Here is a 15,637-nt window from a genome sequence, read left to right as displayed (position 1 = left end):
ATGACTGATAACATCTCTATATACAGTAGATAAAACAGGATCCACCATTCACAGTAGGTGATGTCACAGCTCGCCTCCTCCTGTACAATGACTAATAACACCTCTATATACAGTAGATAACACAGGATCCACCATTCACAATAGGTGATGTCACAGCTCACCTCCTCCTCCTGTACAATGACTGATAACACCTCTATATACAGTAGATAACACAGGATCCAACATTCACAATAGGTGATGTCACAGCTCACCTCCTCCTCCTCTACAATGACTGATAACACCTCTATATACAGCTGATAACACAGGATCCAACATTCACAATAGGTGATGTCACAGCTCACCTCCTCCTCCTCCTCTACAATGACTGATAACACCTCTATATACAGCTGATAACACAGGATCCACCATTCACAATAGGTGATGTCACAGCTCACCTCCCCCTCCTGTACAATGACTGATAACACCTCTATATACAGCTGATAACACAGGATCCACCATTCACAATAGGTGATGTCACAGCTCACCTCCTCCTCCTGTACAATGACTGATAACACCTCTATATACAGTAGATAACACAGGATCCACCATTCACAATAGGTGATGTCACAGCTCACCTCCTCCTCCTCCTGTATAATGACTGATAACACCTCTATATACAGCTGATAACACAGGATCCACCATTCACAATAGGTGATGTCACAGCTCACCTCCTCCTCCTGTACAATGACTGATAACACCTCTATATACAGTAGATAACACAGGATCCAACATTCACAATAGGTGATGTCACAGCTCACCTCCTCCTCCTCCTCTACAATGACTGATAACACCTCTATATACAGCTGATAACACAGGATCCACCATTCACAATAGGTGATGTCACAGCTCACCTCCTCCTCCTGTACAATGACTGATAACACCTCTATATACAGTAGATAACACAGGATCCAACATTCACAATAGGTGATGTCACAGCTCACCTCCCCCTCCTGTACAATGACTGATAACACCTCTATATACAGCTGATAACACAGGATCCACCATTCACAATAGGTGATATCACAGCTCACCTGCTCCTCCTTTCTTCACAATCTACGTGTGCATTTCCTGGCGCTGGCAGTTTGTGTGGAGGAGCCCCAGCGTCCTGTGTGTGATAACTGCCAGATTTTTATTTTTCATACAGATTGTGATATGAAAATTGCCAAAAATTAAAAGGAAACGAATATAACTCACAGAGAAGGCTGATGTGAACAGTGCGATTTGCTTCCTGCTGACACATTCCCTTTAAGTTCTCAGTTCCCTGCATTTTCCTAGGGCTTTCTTTCCCTCTCCCTTTAAGGCATTGGCATGCTGGGAGTTGTAGTTCTGCACAGCTGATAAGCCATAGGTTGGAGAGCGCAGCTCTGAGGTTACAGGGCCGGCAACTTAATCCAAAACATCAATGTTGAATTTTTCCTGCGTTATTTCTGCCGCCGCCGTCTAGATTGCCGGCCACGGGAAGGCAGCGGTGACGAGCCCGCCGGGTCACCTCCCATTTGTTTTTCTCAATTTTGTTTTGTCATAAATTCATTCCAGCCGGTCGCGGTCGATCACTTTATCTCCGTCAGGGCAGGGAACGGCTCTTCCCGGCATGATGTACGACACGAAATGTCTCTGCCAGCCTCCCAATGAATCACTCCAGCTGTTTGGTGTCAGCGTGAAAGCAAACAGGCGAAGGAGCGGGCGAGCGGAGCCGCGCTATAGGAAGAGACATGACGCGCCAATGTTTATTTAATAATTCTGTAATATTTCCAGTGCTGGTGTGGCAGGACCTCCAGAAGTGGCAAGGGAGCGAGCGGAGGACGGTGGGTGGAACAGGAGACTCTAATCTGCTGGGGTGGGTCATCCATCACCGCGACAAGATCATTAATCAGGTGGAAGGAAGGAGGAAGCTCCGGAGAGGCACATTACACACCCCGAGACAGGCCCAAGTTCCTCCTGTCGGCCTGCACTGACATCTGCTGCTGCTGCGGCTTCTCGCTGACTTTCCTCTTGGTCCGGGGATTCGCTTTGTAACTTGATTGAAGGGATATTGGGAAGGAGCTGTCTGGACGTTGTCGCATTTCAGTGCAACATTGTGGCAGCGCAGGACGATCTGTGCGATCCCACGCACTAAAGAAACCCGCAGCACCGAGGTCGCGGCTGCTCCTCAATTCTTAGTGATTTGCACACAGATCCTTGTGAGGATCTGACACTGAATTAAAGGGATTGTCTAAGACTTTAAAAAAAAACTTTCCTGACAGCAGCATAACCAATATAAGAAATACTGCCCTGAACTACGCCCCCTCCGGTCCAGTTGTGGTCTGCGCTGGTCGGTCCTTTTCGTGCGGTAATTACTTGTCATCCGTTTTCTGGGCTTGTGATTGGCTGCCGAGATCATGTGAGCATGGAAGAAGTCAGTGCTTGGGAACCAGTGGAGCTGCAGTACCGGACGCGGAGGATTATACGGGGTGTCCACTCCTGTTGAATGTCCCCAACAAGCTGGAGAAAAGGTTGGTGCCTCTCTGAGCGCTGTGTCCCTGGCAATCTCGTGACACTGCTACTAGTGGCCGCTGATTGGCTGCAGCCTGCACAGTTCCGTCAGGGCAAACATCTGCGCTGATGAAGCACTGTGACGAGATCGCCGGGGACTCCGCGGTCCTGGAGGAGAGGGTGCCTGTGTTATTCAGCACGTAGGGGACACACGAGGGGCTGTTCATGAGTGGGTGATCGAGACCATCTGTGGAGCACCTTTGTTTCTGGTGGGCCTTGCCCTTCATTAGCTGGGGCAGCCCTCGCGGGCCGGATGGGTGACGGCTCAGGGAAGACGTCTGTTGCTGCCATGAAATTAACCCACCAGGTTCTGGGCTTTATTAATTCACGGCACGCGCTGAACATTCGTGGTAATTTGGCAGCCGGGATTCTCGGGGCCTCGAGCCAAACTGAGCTGCGACTGATGGTCACAGGTGAGGACACAAGTCCCAGCCCCAGACGTCGCCTCATTGTAGAGGATCAGTGAACATGGCGCCCGCTCATGTACCCGCCACACCAAGCATACGGCAGCTGCCATCTCTACGGGTCGTGCTCCAGCAATTGTGGCTCATCCTGCTCTTTTGTGAGCGAACGCCGGAGCGGTGCCAGCCAGAACATGGAGCCCATGGTGGCGTCACAGTGTGTCAGGAATATAAATCCTGTACAACATGCTGTGATCAATAACTGCAGATTAGATCCTCATTGGCTTGTGCTGCTGCTCTTGCTTTCCCCATGCTTTACACTGCAGCATTGCTCGTTAGCAGCCTTGTCACTGGTGCTGCACTGATTGATGGGCTCATTAACCTGCAGATGCCTGGGTGTGGCTGTCGTTCAGGTCACCTGGGACCTTTCACTCCTGGCCGGGTGGGTCTCGGTTTTGCGCTCTTCTCCCCCGTGTCCCTGTCCGCCGCCAGGCGTGGGGTGTAATGGACGGGTTTCTGATTTTCCAGGCGATCAGGCTCGCACTCTGAGGAGCGGCTTTATGCTGTTTCCAGCCTCGGCTGCCAGCCCTGTCGTCGCCTCTCGTGGTTGCGTCCTGCTGCAACCTCTGCCAAACCTGCCACCTAGGCCCTATTCACACTGCCCCTGAGATAATCACCTGGGGGAGGCTGGCGATGACGATAATCACCTGGGGGAGGCTGGCGATGACGAGCACTCGTCTGCAATGACATTCACTTGCTCACACAGCTGATGCTTTGTTACAGTGTGTCATTGTCAGCTATCTTGTGCTGATACATTGTAACAAACCCATGGGCCGTGTGAGCGGGTCTAAGTATAGATGAGGTTTCTATTCCTATGTGAAGAAGCAGAACAGGAAGATGGAGGCGAATCCTGTGAAAACTGCCCTGTACAAAAGTGTAATGTGGGCATGTTGTGCTTGCTCGGGGGTTGCCACGGTAACATTAATGAACTGACTGCGTGTAGGTCACATGACAGGAAGTGTTGTTAGCCTGTTGATGGTAGCCTGTTGATGGTAATTCCAGAGCAAGCGTGAAGCCTTCAGTGCGGCAGCAGCTCGGGGATGAAGAGGCCACGGTGGTGTATTCGCCTGGTTCTGTATCTGTGTGATCGGTGGAGCGCCCTGCGAAGCTGCAGGAGTTTGCTCTGCCCCCGAGAGCGTCCTCCAGCGCTGGGATGATCCGCATCCTCTCCAGTCCTGGTGTGATCTCGCCACTCACAATCCAGAGTCAATTAAGATTCTGCTCCTGCAAATTCAGAGATAATTTAATTAACAGAGCGCCTTGGAGCGCTCCTTGGGGACTGCGCGGAGATTGCTCAATTTAATTTTGAGCAACAAAGCTGTGGCTATAAGTAAACTTCTGATAAACGAGCTGGCGCGCGGCGGAGAAGCAGGGAGCACCGGGGTCAGGCGAGGGGAGGCTGCGGGGAGCACCGGGGTCAGGCGAGGGGAGGCTGCGGGGAGCACCGGGGCCAGGCGAGGGGAGGCTGCGGGGAGCACCGGGCCCAGGCGAGGGGAGGTTGCTGGGAGCATCAGGGCCAGGCGGGGGGGGGGACGCTGCTGGGAGCACTGGGGCCAGGCGAGGGGAGGCTGCGGGGAGCATTGGGGCCAGGCAGGGGGGGAGGCTGCAGGGAGCATCAGGGCCAGGTGGGGGGGGAGGCATCGGGGTCAGGCGGGGGGGGGGGGGGGATGCTGCAGGGAGCATCGGGGGGAGGCTGCGGGGAGCATCGGGGCCAGGCGGGGGGAGCACCGGGGCCAGGCGAGGGGAGGCTGCGGGGAGCACCGGGGCCAGGCGAGGGGAGGCTGCCGGGAGCATCAGGGCCAGGCGGGGGGGGGGGGGACGACGCTGCGGGGAGCACCGGGGCCAGGTGGGGGGAGGCTGCGGGGAGCACCGGGGCCAGGCGAGGGGAGGCTGCGGGGAGCATTGGGGCCAGGCGGGGGGGGGGGAGGCTGCGGGGAGCATTGGGGCCAGGCGGGGGGGGGGGGGAGGCTGCAGGGAGCATTGGGGCCAGGCGGGGGGGGGGGGGGAGGCTGCGGGGAGCATTGGGGCCAGGCGGGGGGGGGGGAGGCTGCAGGGAGCATTGGGGCCAGGCGGGGGGGGGGGGGAGGCTGCAGGGAGCATTGGGGCCAGGCGGGGGGGGGGGAGGCTGCAGGGAGCATTGGGGCCAGGTGGGGGGGGGGGCATCGGGGCCAGGCGGGGGGGGATTCTGCAGGTAGCATCGGGGCCAGGCGGGGGGAGGCTGCGGGGAGCATCGGGGCCAGGCGGGGGGAGCATCGGGGCCAGGCGGGGGGAGCATCGGGGCCAGGCGGGGGGAGGCTGTGGGGAGCATCGGGGCCAGGCGGGGGGGGGGAGGCTGCGGGGAGCATCGGGGCCAGGCGGGGGGGGGGGGGGAGGCTGCGGGGAGCATCGGGGCCAGGCGGGGGGAGGCTGCGGGGAGCATCGGGGCCAGGCGGGGGAGAGGCTGCTGGCACCACGGGCCGAGAACAGAGGCCACAGGGATCCTCGGATCTGATGCCTGTGATGAATGCGGCGTTGCGTCTCCTGCCACGTCCGGGGTTTTATTAAAATACATGGAATATTTAGTGATAGCTGGTGCTGTGGTATAAGGGGTGTGGTCTCATTATCAGTGATGTCATCACCAGGGGGCGGGGCTGACTGCCTCTCACCATATACAGGCAGGTTGTCAGCAGTAATAGCTGGTGCTGTAGTGTAAGGGGCGTGGTCTCATTGTTGTCAGTGATGTCATCACCAGGGGGCGGGGCTGACTGCCTCTCACCATATACAGGCAGGTTGTCAGCAGTAATAGCTGGTGCTGTAGTGTAAGGGGTGTGGTCTCATTGTTGTCAGTGATGTCATCACCGGGGGGCGGGGCTGACTGCCTCTCACCATATACAGGCAGGTTGTCAGCAGTGGTGGCTGGTGCTATGTATGGTGGTCGCAGAGTGGAGGAGGGGTGCAGTATCCCGGGATCTGTGTATTTTTGGTTGTCAGGTTGAGGTTTGGGTTATTCATTGCAGCGATGGGAGAACATTTTCTTTTAGGCCGTTTTGCATGTTCTCCCCTAATCCTATGAATTCTTCATGTCCTCCCCATCCCCCACCAGGTAAGAGCTGGGTTAGCGGCCTCCTGCCAGGTTCTGCCTGTGATCCGTCCCAGCAGGCGCCGATCCGGCGATTTGTCCCGGCATGCTCAGATGCGGAGAGCGGCAGGCGCAGGATTTTCGCCTACTTTGCAGGCAGCGGGGGGTGAGCGGAAACGGCCATGTAAAACATTCCCCTTGTGCCGGGGTCTCCGGCGCTCTTTTGATTAGCAGCAGATGAAGGCCCCGGATCTGAGGAATCCTCGCTCGCGGCTCCGTCTCTTGTTAATAAATGGATATTTAACAATGTCTGCGAGCGTATGAAGTGATAATAACTAAATCAATACCCCCGCCATTGATTTGTCCCGGCTCCCTGCAGCGTGACGCAGCGAGCAGCGCCTTAATTTTCCAGCTAACTAGCGGCTGATCCGCAGTCCGGCTATTGATTGCCTTTTGTATTAGACGTTATCCCCCTGCAAAAAATCATTGTGCCCAGGATCCTGTAATAATCCCATTACATGGCTGTCTGTGCGCTCCGCTGCTGCTTTTATGTCCTATTCCCCACATGTTCGTCCCGGCTGTTTGATGAATATTTGCTGTCGTCTTGCTGTAATGAGCGGCGGCCATTACTGTCCCGGTGCAGACGGCCCGGTGACGGCTTCTGCCTCCGCAGTCACGGCTCTTCTAATTGGTACAAGGGCAAATAAATTAGGCGCTTACTCTCCTCCTTGTGTTTCAGGATCACAGAACAATCGGCAGTGACGACGTTCGAAGCGTTAAAGGCGCGAATCCGAGAACTGGAAAGACAGCTCTCCCGAGGGGACCGCTACAAATGCCTCATCTGCATGGTGAGTACGTCACGGCTGCGGGGTCACCGGCCGCTTCTGGGGTCCGGGGGAAGCTCCATCAGCCGATTACCCACTGAATAAGGGTACGGCCTAATGAAGCCGCAGAATCTCTGCTGTGCGTTTGTTTTTAATTGGCTGATTATAATTGCTGCACCAACTTGTGGGTGAATCCACTATGTCCCAGCAAAAGCAAGTGACTTTGACAAGTATTTTCCATAGTGCCGCTGGGTTTTACAGTAATGGCGTTTAATGCCGCCTTCTGCTGTTCTTCCCATCGGCTCAGCCTCTTAGGTAAGGGGTCTGGCTCTGGTTGATAGCAGCCGTCCGATATGTGACCGTCCCTTAGGTTGGTGGATCCTGTCTCTTAGAGCGCTTTCAAACACCCGTGTTTTGTGGATCAAGTATGGCCCTGATCCCTGCTGCCCCTGATCCCTGCTGCCCCTGATCCCTGCTGCCCCTGATCCCTGCGGCCCCTGATCCCTGCGGCCCCTGATCCCTGCGGCCCCTGATCCCTGCGCCCTCTGATCCCTGCACCCTCTGATCCCTGCCTATGAGATCGAGTTTCGGGTCAAGACCCTCCCGGCCGGTTCATATTCAGATGGTGATTTGAAGATGTAGCAAATCCTGTCATTATCATGGAATAATGCATGCATCGTCCCTGCTTCTTGGTGTATTGCTTTTTTGCCTCCTAAAGATTAATGTGCGGCGGTGACCATTTGTGCACTTACTATTCTCTCTCCTCGCAGGACTCGTACACGATGCCCCTGACGTCCATTCAGTGCTGGCATGTGCACTGCGAGGAATGCTGGCTGCGCACTCTGGTAAGGCGGGGGGTCAGTATGGCGTAAAGAACAGATGGAGGGTCTTTACCTGTAGACAAGCTTTAGTCACAGAGCAGAAAATCTCTGACCTCTTTTATAAGAGCAGCGTTTCCTGTGGGCAGATTACGCACCCGCTGCCGGTCTCCTCTGCACCATTACTCTGGCGGTTTCATGGTTTACATGCGGCGCTGCCAGGCTCAGATGCTGCTAATTGCTGCTGGAGTCACTGAGGCTCCGAGGACTTTTCCACTATGAGAGGGGGCCTGGACCAGTGCGCCGCTGTCCTCCTCCCCTCGCCGCTGTCCTCCTCCTCCCCTCGCCGCTGTCCTCCTCCTCCCCTCGCCGCTGTCCTCCTCCTCCCCTCGCCGCTGTCCTCCTCCTCCCTCGCCGCTGTCCTCCTCCTCCCCTCGCCGCTGTCCTCCTCCTCCCCCTCGCCGCTGTCCTCCTCCTCCCCTCGCCGCTTCCTCCTCTCCTCGCCGCTGTCCTCCCCTCGCCGCTGTCCTCCTCCTCCTCCCCTCGCCGCTGTCCTCCTCCCCTCGCCGCAGTCCTCTCCTCCCCTCGCCGCAGTCCTCCTCCTCCCTCGCCGCAGTCCTCCTCCTCCCCTCGCCGCAGTCCTCCTCCTCCCCCTCGCCGCAGTCCTCCTCCTCCCCTCGCCGCAGTCCTCCTCCTCCCCTCGCCGCAGTCCTCCTCCTCCCCTCGCCGCAGTCCTCCCCTCGCCGCAGTCCTCCTCCTCCCCTCGCCGCAGTCCTCCTCCTCCCCTCGCCGCAGTCCTCCTCCTCCCCTCGCCGCAGTCCTCCTCCTCCCCTCGCCGCAGTCCTCCTCCTCCCCTCGCCGCAGTCCTCCTCCTCCCCTCGCCGCAGTCCTCCTCCTCCCCTCGCCGCAGTCCTCCTCCTCCCCTCAGCCGCAGTCCTCCTCCTCCCCTCGCCGCAGTCCTCCTCCTCCCCTCGCCGCTCTCCTCCTGCCCTCGCCGCTCTCCTCCTGCCCTCGCCGCTCTCCTCCTGCCCTCGCCGCTCTCCTCCTGCCCTCGCCGCTCTCCTCCTGCCCTCGCCGCTCTCCTCCTGCCCTCGCCGCTCTCCTCCTGCCCTCGCCGCTCTCCTCCCCTCTCCTCCTCCTCCCCCTCCTCCTCCTCCCTCTCCTCCTCCTCCCCCTCCTCCTCCCTCCCCTCTCCTCCTCCTCCTCGCCGCTCTCCCTCCTCCTCCCCCTCGCCGCTCTCCTCCTCCTCCCCTCGCCGCTCTCTCCTCCTCCTCCCCTCGCCGCTCTCCTCCTCCCCTCCCCTCGCCGCTCTCCTCCTCCTCCTCCCCTCGCCGCTCTCCTCCTCCTCCTCCCCTCGTCGCTCTCCTCCTCCTCCTCCCTCGCCGCTCTCCTCCTCCTCCTCCCCTCGCCGCTCTCCTCCTCCTCCTCCCCTCGCCGCTTCCTCCTCCTCCTCCCTCGCCGCTCTCCCTCCCCTCCTCGCCGCTCTCCTCCTCCCCTCCGCCTCTCGCTCCTCCTCCTCCCCTCGCCGCTCTCCTCCTCCTCCCTCGCCGCTCTCTCCTCCTCCCCTCGCCGCTCTCTCCTCCCCTCCCCTCGCCCGCTCTCCTCTCCTCCCCCTCGCCGCTCTCCTCCTCCCCTCGCCGCTCTCCCTCCTCCCCTCGCCGCTCTCCTCCTCCCTCCCCTCGCCGCTCTCCCTCCCCTCGCCGCTCTCCTCCTCCCCTCGCCGCTCTCCTCCCTCCCCTCGCCGCTCTCCCTCCCCCTCGCCGCTCTCCTCCTCCCCTCGCCGCTCTCCTCCTCCCCTCGCCGCTCTCCTCCTCCTCCTCCCCTCGCCGCTCTCCTCCTCCTCCTCCCCTCGCCGCTCTCCTCCTCCCCTCGCCGCTCTCCTCCTCCCCCTCCTCCCCTCGCCGCTCTCCTCCTCCCCTCGCCGCTCTCCTCCTCCCCTCCTCCCTCGCCGCTCTCCTCCTCCCCCTCCTCCCTCGCCGCTCTCCTCCCTCCCCTCGCCGCTCTCCTCCTCCCCTCGCCGCTCTCCTCCTCCCCTCGCCGCTCTCCTCCTCCCCTCGCCGCTCTCCTCCTCCCTCGCCGCTCTCCTCCTCCCCTCGCCGCTCTCCTCCTCCCCTCGCCGCTCTCCTCCTCCCCTCGCCGCTCTCCTCCTCCCCTCGCCGCTCTCCTCCTCCCCTCGCCGCTCTCCTCCTCCCCTCGCCGCTCTCCTCCTCCCCTCGCCGTCTCTCCTCCTCCCTCGCCGCTCTCCTCCTCCCCTCGCCGCTCTCCTCCTCCCCTCGCCGCTCTCCTCCTCCCCTCGCCGCTCTCCTCCTCCCCTCGCCGCTCTCCTCCTCCCCTCGCCGCTCTCCTCCTCCCCTCGCCGCTCTCCTCCTCCCCTCGCCGCTCTCCTCCTCCCCTCGCCGCTCTCCTCCTCCCCTCGCCGCTCTCCTCCTCCTCCTCCCCTCGCCGCTCTCTCCTCCTCCTCCTCCCCTCGCCGCTCTCCTCCTCTCCTCCTCCCCCTCGCCGCTCTCCTCCTCCCCTCGCCGCTCTCCTCCTCCCCTCGCCGCCTCCTCCTCCCCTCGCCGCTCTCCTCCTCCCCTCGCCGCTCTCCTCCTCCCCTCGCCGCTCTCCTCCTCCCCTCGCCGCTCTCCTCCTCCCCTCGCCGCTCTCCTCCTCCCTCCCCTCGCCGCTCTCCTCCTCCCCTCGCCGCTCTCCTCCTCTTCCTCCCCTCGCCGCTCTCCCTCCTCCTCCCCCCTCGCCGCTCTCCTCCTCCCCTCGCCGCTCTCCTCCTCCTCCCCTCGCCGCTCTCCTCCTCCTCCTCCCCTCGCCGCTCTCCTCCTCCTCCCCCCTCGCCGCTCTCCTCCTCCTCCTCCCCCCTCGCCGCTCTCCTCCTCCTCCCCTCGCCGCTCTCCTCCTCCTCCCCTCGCCGCTCTCCTCCCTCCCTCCCCTCGCCGCTCTCCTCCTCCTCCTCCTCCCCTCGCCGCTCTCCTCCTCCTCCTCCTCCCCTCGCCGCTCTCCTCCTCCTCCTCCCCTCGCCGCTCTCCTCCTCCTCCTCCCCTCGCCGCTCTCCTCCTCCTCCTCCCCTCGCCGCTCTCCTCCTCCTCCTCCCCTCGCCGCTCTCCTCCTCCTCCTCCCCTCGCCGCGCTCCGCTCCTCCTCCTCCCCCTCGCCGCGCTCCGCTCTCCTCCTCCTTCCCCTCGCCGCGCTCCGCTCTCCTCCTCCTCTTCCCCTCGCCGCTCTCCTCCTCTTCCCCTCGCCGCTCTCCTCCTCTTCCCCTCGGCGCTCTCCTCCTCTTCCCCTCGGCGCGCTCCGCTCCTCCTCCTCCTCCCCTCGCCGCTCTCCTCCCTTCTCCTCCCCTCGCCGCTCTCCTCCTCCTCCTCCCCTCGCCGCTCTCCTCCTCCTCCTCCCCTCGCCGCTCTCCTCCTCCTCCTCCCTCGCCGCTCTCCTCCTCCTCCTCCTCCCCTCGCCGCTCTCCTCCTCCTCCTCCCCTCGCCGCTCTCTCCTCCCTCGCCGCTCTCCTCCTCCTCCTCCCCGCCGCTCTCCTCCTCCTCCTCCCCTCGCCGCTCTCCTCCTCCTCTTCCCCTCGCCGCGCTCCGCTCTCCTCCTCCTCTTCCCCTCGCCGTCGCTCCTCCTCTCCCCTCGGCCTCCTCCTCTTCCCCCTCGCCGCGCTCCGCTCTCCTCCTCCTCCTCCCTCGCCGCTCTCCTCCTCCTCCTCCCCTCGCCGCTCTCCTCCTCCTCCTCCCCTCGCCGCTCTCCTCCTCCTCCTCCCCTCGCCGCTCTCCCTCCTCCTCCCCTCGCCGCTCTCCTCCCCCTCGCCGCTCTCCTCCTCCTCCTCCCCTCGCCGCTCTCCTCCTCCCCTCGCCGCTCTCCTCCTCCCCTCGCCGCTCTCCTCCTCCTCCTCCCCGCATCGGCCTGTGTGCTCTCTTCTGCCCCCCAGTGGTATGATTGCACTATGCAGTTACACAGCATTTGGCAGCGTCCTTCTTATCCGCTGTCTGTCCTTCTCGCACCATAAGAAACCTTTTCTGTTTTCAGCACTTTTGCTCTACATGAATTGCAGGATAGCGCCCCCAGCAGCCGGCCAGGGAATGTGCAGTGCTAGCACGGCCCGGGTGGTGGGCACACTCTCAGCAGCGTTGCTGTATCCGGCCACGGTCTGATATTTGCGACCACGTTGTAATCAGACCGAGCTCCCGGCCGGGGGGAGAAAGTCTCAGTAAGGACCTTGGTGCTGGGAAGCCATTAATAAGCCGCGCTCTCGTTTCCCACCCGGCGCCCCCCACCTCTCAGACCCTCAATTTATGAAACCAGTCGTCCCTGCCTGAAATAGCCGCCTACTAATGTAGCCATTAAAACGTAGCCTGAAGACGGCCGTAAAAAGCCTGGAACGCCTTGCTGCTTTTGTGTCTTGATCAAAGTGGATGTGTGTAATCTCGTTAAGTCTGCCCTTTACCCCTCCCCGCGACTCCCCCAATCTCTCCGGCCCCCTTCCCTCCAGGTCACCCACATATTTGCGCTGGTTTATCGGCTGCAGCTGTATCCTCGCGTGTGGCGGATCAGCGGCGTCCTGCGAATCACGTCCCGCCCCCGTTTCACACATGAAAGTGAAAAGCTTGTATAATAAAACACTAGGAAAATACGGTAATTAATGGCGAGCAGCAGGACGGTCCCGCCTGACGATTGTGCTCACATCCGCTGGATTTCCTGTCCCCCCCCCCCCCCCGCACGCCTTTTCCATCTCGCAATAAACAATTTAGGCTTTAATAGGCTTGAAGGGCAGGCGCGGGATCGCGTGCGGAGGAAAGCATTTTTATACGTAAGCGGATGAAAGGAGCCAATATCTCGGCCCGCAAATAAAAACTGTCTAGAGGGACAGGTGCGAGAGGTTAGAGAGCCGCCGCGTGACAGCTCGGGTGGAGATCCAGAGCTTTGACGCGGTCAGGACAAAGCGGGGGGGAGAGGGTAACCCCAAACATATGCTGAATTCTAGCCTCTCGGATGATGGTGGTCTTACGGTCCTTACTGGGGTATTATGGGCACAAGCAGTCATTAAGGATCCACATGGGGGGTCCGACCACTGACGCCTCCGCTGATCATTACAATGGGGCACATGCTGCTCAGTCTGCGGCGGCTGCAGATGGCACAGGACCTTGTTCTAGCGATCGGCGGGGGTCTTCACATACACGGGCGTGCTGGACGGGGCGTCCCTGCGTTGTCAGCTCTGGGGTCTGCTCATCTCCCGGAAGAACATAACTATGAGGTAACTCATGTCAGGAGACCCCCCACACATATTAGATGGTCCTTCGGTCCCGACAAATTCACTTGTTCAGCCGACTTTATTGCAAAGTGTATGGGGGTCTTCACTCTGTCCTGCTTGTGGTTCAGCTGCAGCCCCCATAGTGTCCTGAATAGAAGGGACTGCATTTTTGTTGCAGGATATGGGGGACGGGTGGTATGGTGTCAATACACATGATACATATTTGGGAACCCGGGGTGACTCAGGCCTGGAATGGCGGCCATATTGGGGGGGGACGCCTTGTTATTTTCTGACGTCCTGTCTCTGTTGCAGGGAGCGAAGAAGCTGTGCCCGCAGTGTAACACCATCACGTCACCCGGGGACCTCAGGCGCGTCTACTTGTGAGGGACTGCCATTGCTCCAACCTCACTCAAGACTCACCCTGGTCTCCCTCGCGCCTCCATTTTCCGGAGTCGGGGGCTTCGCCGGGGTCTGTAATGTGACAGAGGAAGATTTGGAAGCTGACAGACATTCATATCCTTAATGGAGCAAATAAAACTTTAAAATGAAAGTTAGAGACTTTCCTGGACTTTTGTGGCTTCCAGATCTTCTCCTCGCTTTGTTCCTTCCAGTCGGCACTAACGGGGGGAGACGCCAGATCCCTTCCCCCCGCAGCACTCGTACGTTTTCTCTTCTCCCTGTAGCTGCTGCTGATTTTTAATGTTTCTCTATGACTTCACCCAGAGCCGAGGACTCGACGGCCCACAACCTCCATCAGATTCTTTTTTTATTTGGTTTACATGGTCCCCTCCCTCCGCGCTCCAGACTGGACTCTTCAGCAATGGGCCCCGGCGCGGACCTGTGCAGGCGACCCCCACTGTGGTTCTGTCTCTGAAGGACGTCGTCCTCCTTTCTCCTCCTCGTGCTGTTTTGTGATTTTCTATATATTTTTTTTTTTGTAAAAAGCAGGGAAAAGAAGAAAACGTGGAGAACCGCGAAGCACATGTAATATAACTTCTATGTTTACAATGTTGAGTATAAATGAAGAGACTCCAAGTGTCCCCCAATATCTTCCTTTTATGAGCTGGGGGTCGGGATTTTGACCGGTGGGTTATTTTTTATTTTCTGACAGAAATGGGTCTAACAATATGTAACGTAATTTATTTTGGGGAATTTTTTTTTACATTTTTTGGTTTGGAAGTGAAATTTTTTTTTTTTTTTCTATACTTAGTGAATGGTGCGTCCGGTGTGCGGGATTATGGGAGCGCAGGGATTCCCCCCCGCTGCCGCCCTCATTTTTGGCAGTGGATTAACCCCTGTGGTGCTGGTGGCGGACACCCCCATCTAAGGCCAGCTGTGCGAGGCGGTAATGCTCCATGTGATAACACTTTGGTTGGGAATCGCTGGGGGGCTCAGGCTCGGGACGTCTCGGCTTCGCTGTTCTGTGCAGCTCGTGCCAGGAATCAACTTTAATATTTTCCTGCTGCTTCCTGTTCCCGAAAAGGAAAAAAAAATCTGATGATTGCACCAATTCTGTGTACGGAAGACGGCGTCTATGGTGACCCGGAGCGGCGATCACATCCCAGGTTATACTGTATCCCACTATATGTATTAGGAAGTGAAGTGGACACGTCGCCCAAAGCCCCCGGGCGGAGCGGCCCAAGGCCCGGGCGGAGCGACCCAAGCCCCCGTCCCGGGCGGAGCGGCCCAAGCCCCCATCCCATGCGGAGCGTCCCAAGCCTGCGTCCCGGGCGGAGCGTCCCAAGCCCCCGTCCCGGGCGGAGCGTCCCAAGCCCCCGTCCCGGACGGAGCGTCCCAAGCCCCCGTCCCATGCGGAGCGTCCCAAGCCCCCGTCCCGGGCGGAGCGTCCCAAGCCCCCGTCCCGGGCGGAGCGTCCCAAGCCCCCGTCCCATGCGGAGCGTCCCAAGCCCCCGTCCCGGGCGGAGCGTCCCAAGCCCCCGTCCCGGGCGGAGCGTCCCAAGCCCCCGTCCCGGGCGGAGCGTCCCAAGCCCCCGTCCCATGCGGAGCGTCCCAAGGCCCCGTCCCGGGCGGAGCGTCCCAAGGCCCCATCCCGGGCGGAGCGTCCCAAGGCCCCGTCCCATGCGGAGCGGCCCAAGGCCCCGTCCCGGGCGGAGCGGCCCAGTGCAGTCTGTGCTCTTGTCGTTGCAGGTGACACAGACTTGGCGTTCTGCCGCCATTTGTCTCTGACGCAACGTTTAGTCCTGACATAAGTGCGGGGTCATACGGGGGCTGTACAGGAGGTAAGAGCTGCTCCGCCATCTGTTTACTGCTGTGATCCCCCACGTGCTCGTGCCGCTGCGATTGGATCATGTCCCTATTGAAGTGAACGTGCCGCGGCCTGACATTGCGCTGATGCTTGGGTACGTTCTGGTTTTTACATAGCGGCCACGTCTCTGGTGCTGCTTTACTTGGGGGTCTCCACGTTTCCTTCTCTTGCCCTCCTCCTTTGTGTGTCTGGAGCGTCGGCCTCGCACCCCGGGGCCCAGCTGAGCTCCCGGCAGAGGGTGCAGTCAGCCGTGGCTGCAGATTTACATTGACCCTTGTAGCGCTGTGGGGGGGGGGGAATCATCTACAAGTCAAAGCGCTTGTTGCAGCCGCCGGGGGCGCGTGTCGGCGAGGGAAGGGTTAACGATATGAAATTGATTCTATTAGTTATGTATTGGAGACGGCAGG

General features: G+C 60.0%; 1 protein-coding gene across 3 annotated transcripts in view; it reads left to right on the top strand.

Moving 5' to 3' along the window:
• The window catches only part of RNF220 (ring finger protein 220), a 365,618-nt gene extending 352,100 nt beyond the window's left edge, over positions 1-13,518 (top strand). For all 3 annotated transcript variants that reach the window (XM_073644026.1, XM_073644025.1, XM_073644027.1), the window contains 3 exons: positions 6,830-6,938; positions 7,685-7,759; positions 13,277-13,518. In XM_073644026.1, the coding sequence (XP_073500127.1) occupies positions 6,830-6,938; positions 7,685-7,759; positions 13,277-13,348 (256 nt within the window). In that variant the 3' untranslated portion in view covers positions 13,349-13,518. The remainder of the gene's footprint in view (positions 1-6,829; positions 6,939-7,684; positions 7,760-13,276) is intronic.
• The last annotated feature ends 2,119 nt before the right edge of the window (positions 13,519-15,637 follow it).

This window comes from Phyllobates terribilis, unplaced genomic scaffold (assembly GCF_046119375.1).
Source record: "Phyllobates terribilis strain yellow unplaced genomic scaffold, ASM4611937v1 Scaffold_8__6_contigs__length_399053987, whole genome shotgun sequence".
Classification (NCBI taxonomy): domain Eukaryota; kingdom Metazoa; phylum Chordata; class Amphibia; order Anura; family Dendrobatidae; genus Phyllobates; species Phyllobates terribilis.
Note: the sequence above shows the minus strand (reverse complement) of the source record. Positions and strands in the feature narration are given on the sequence as shown.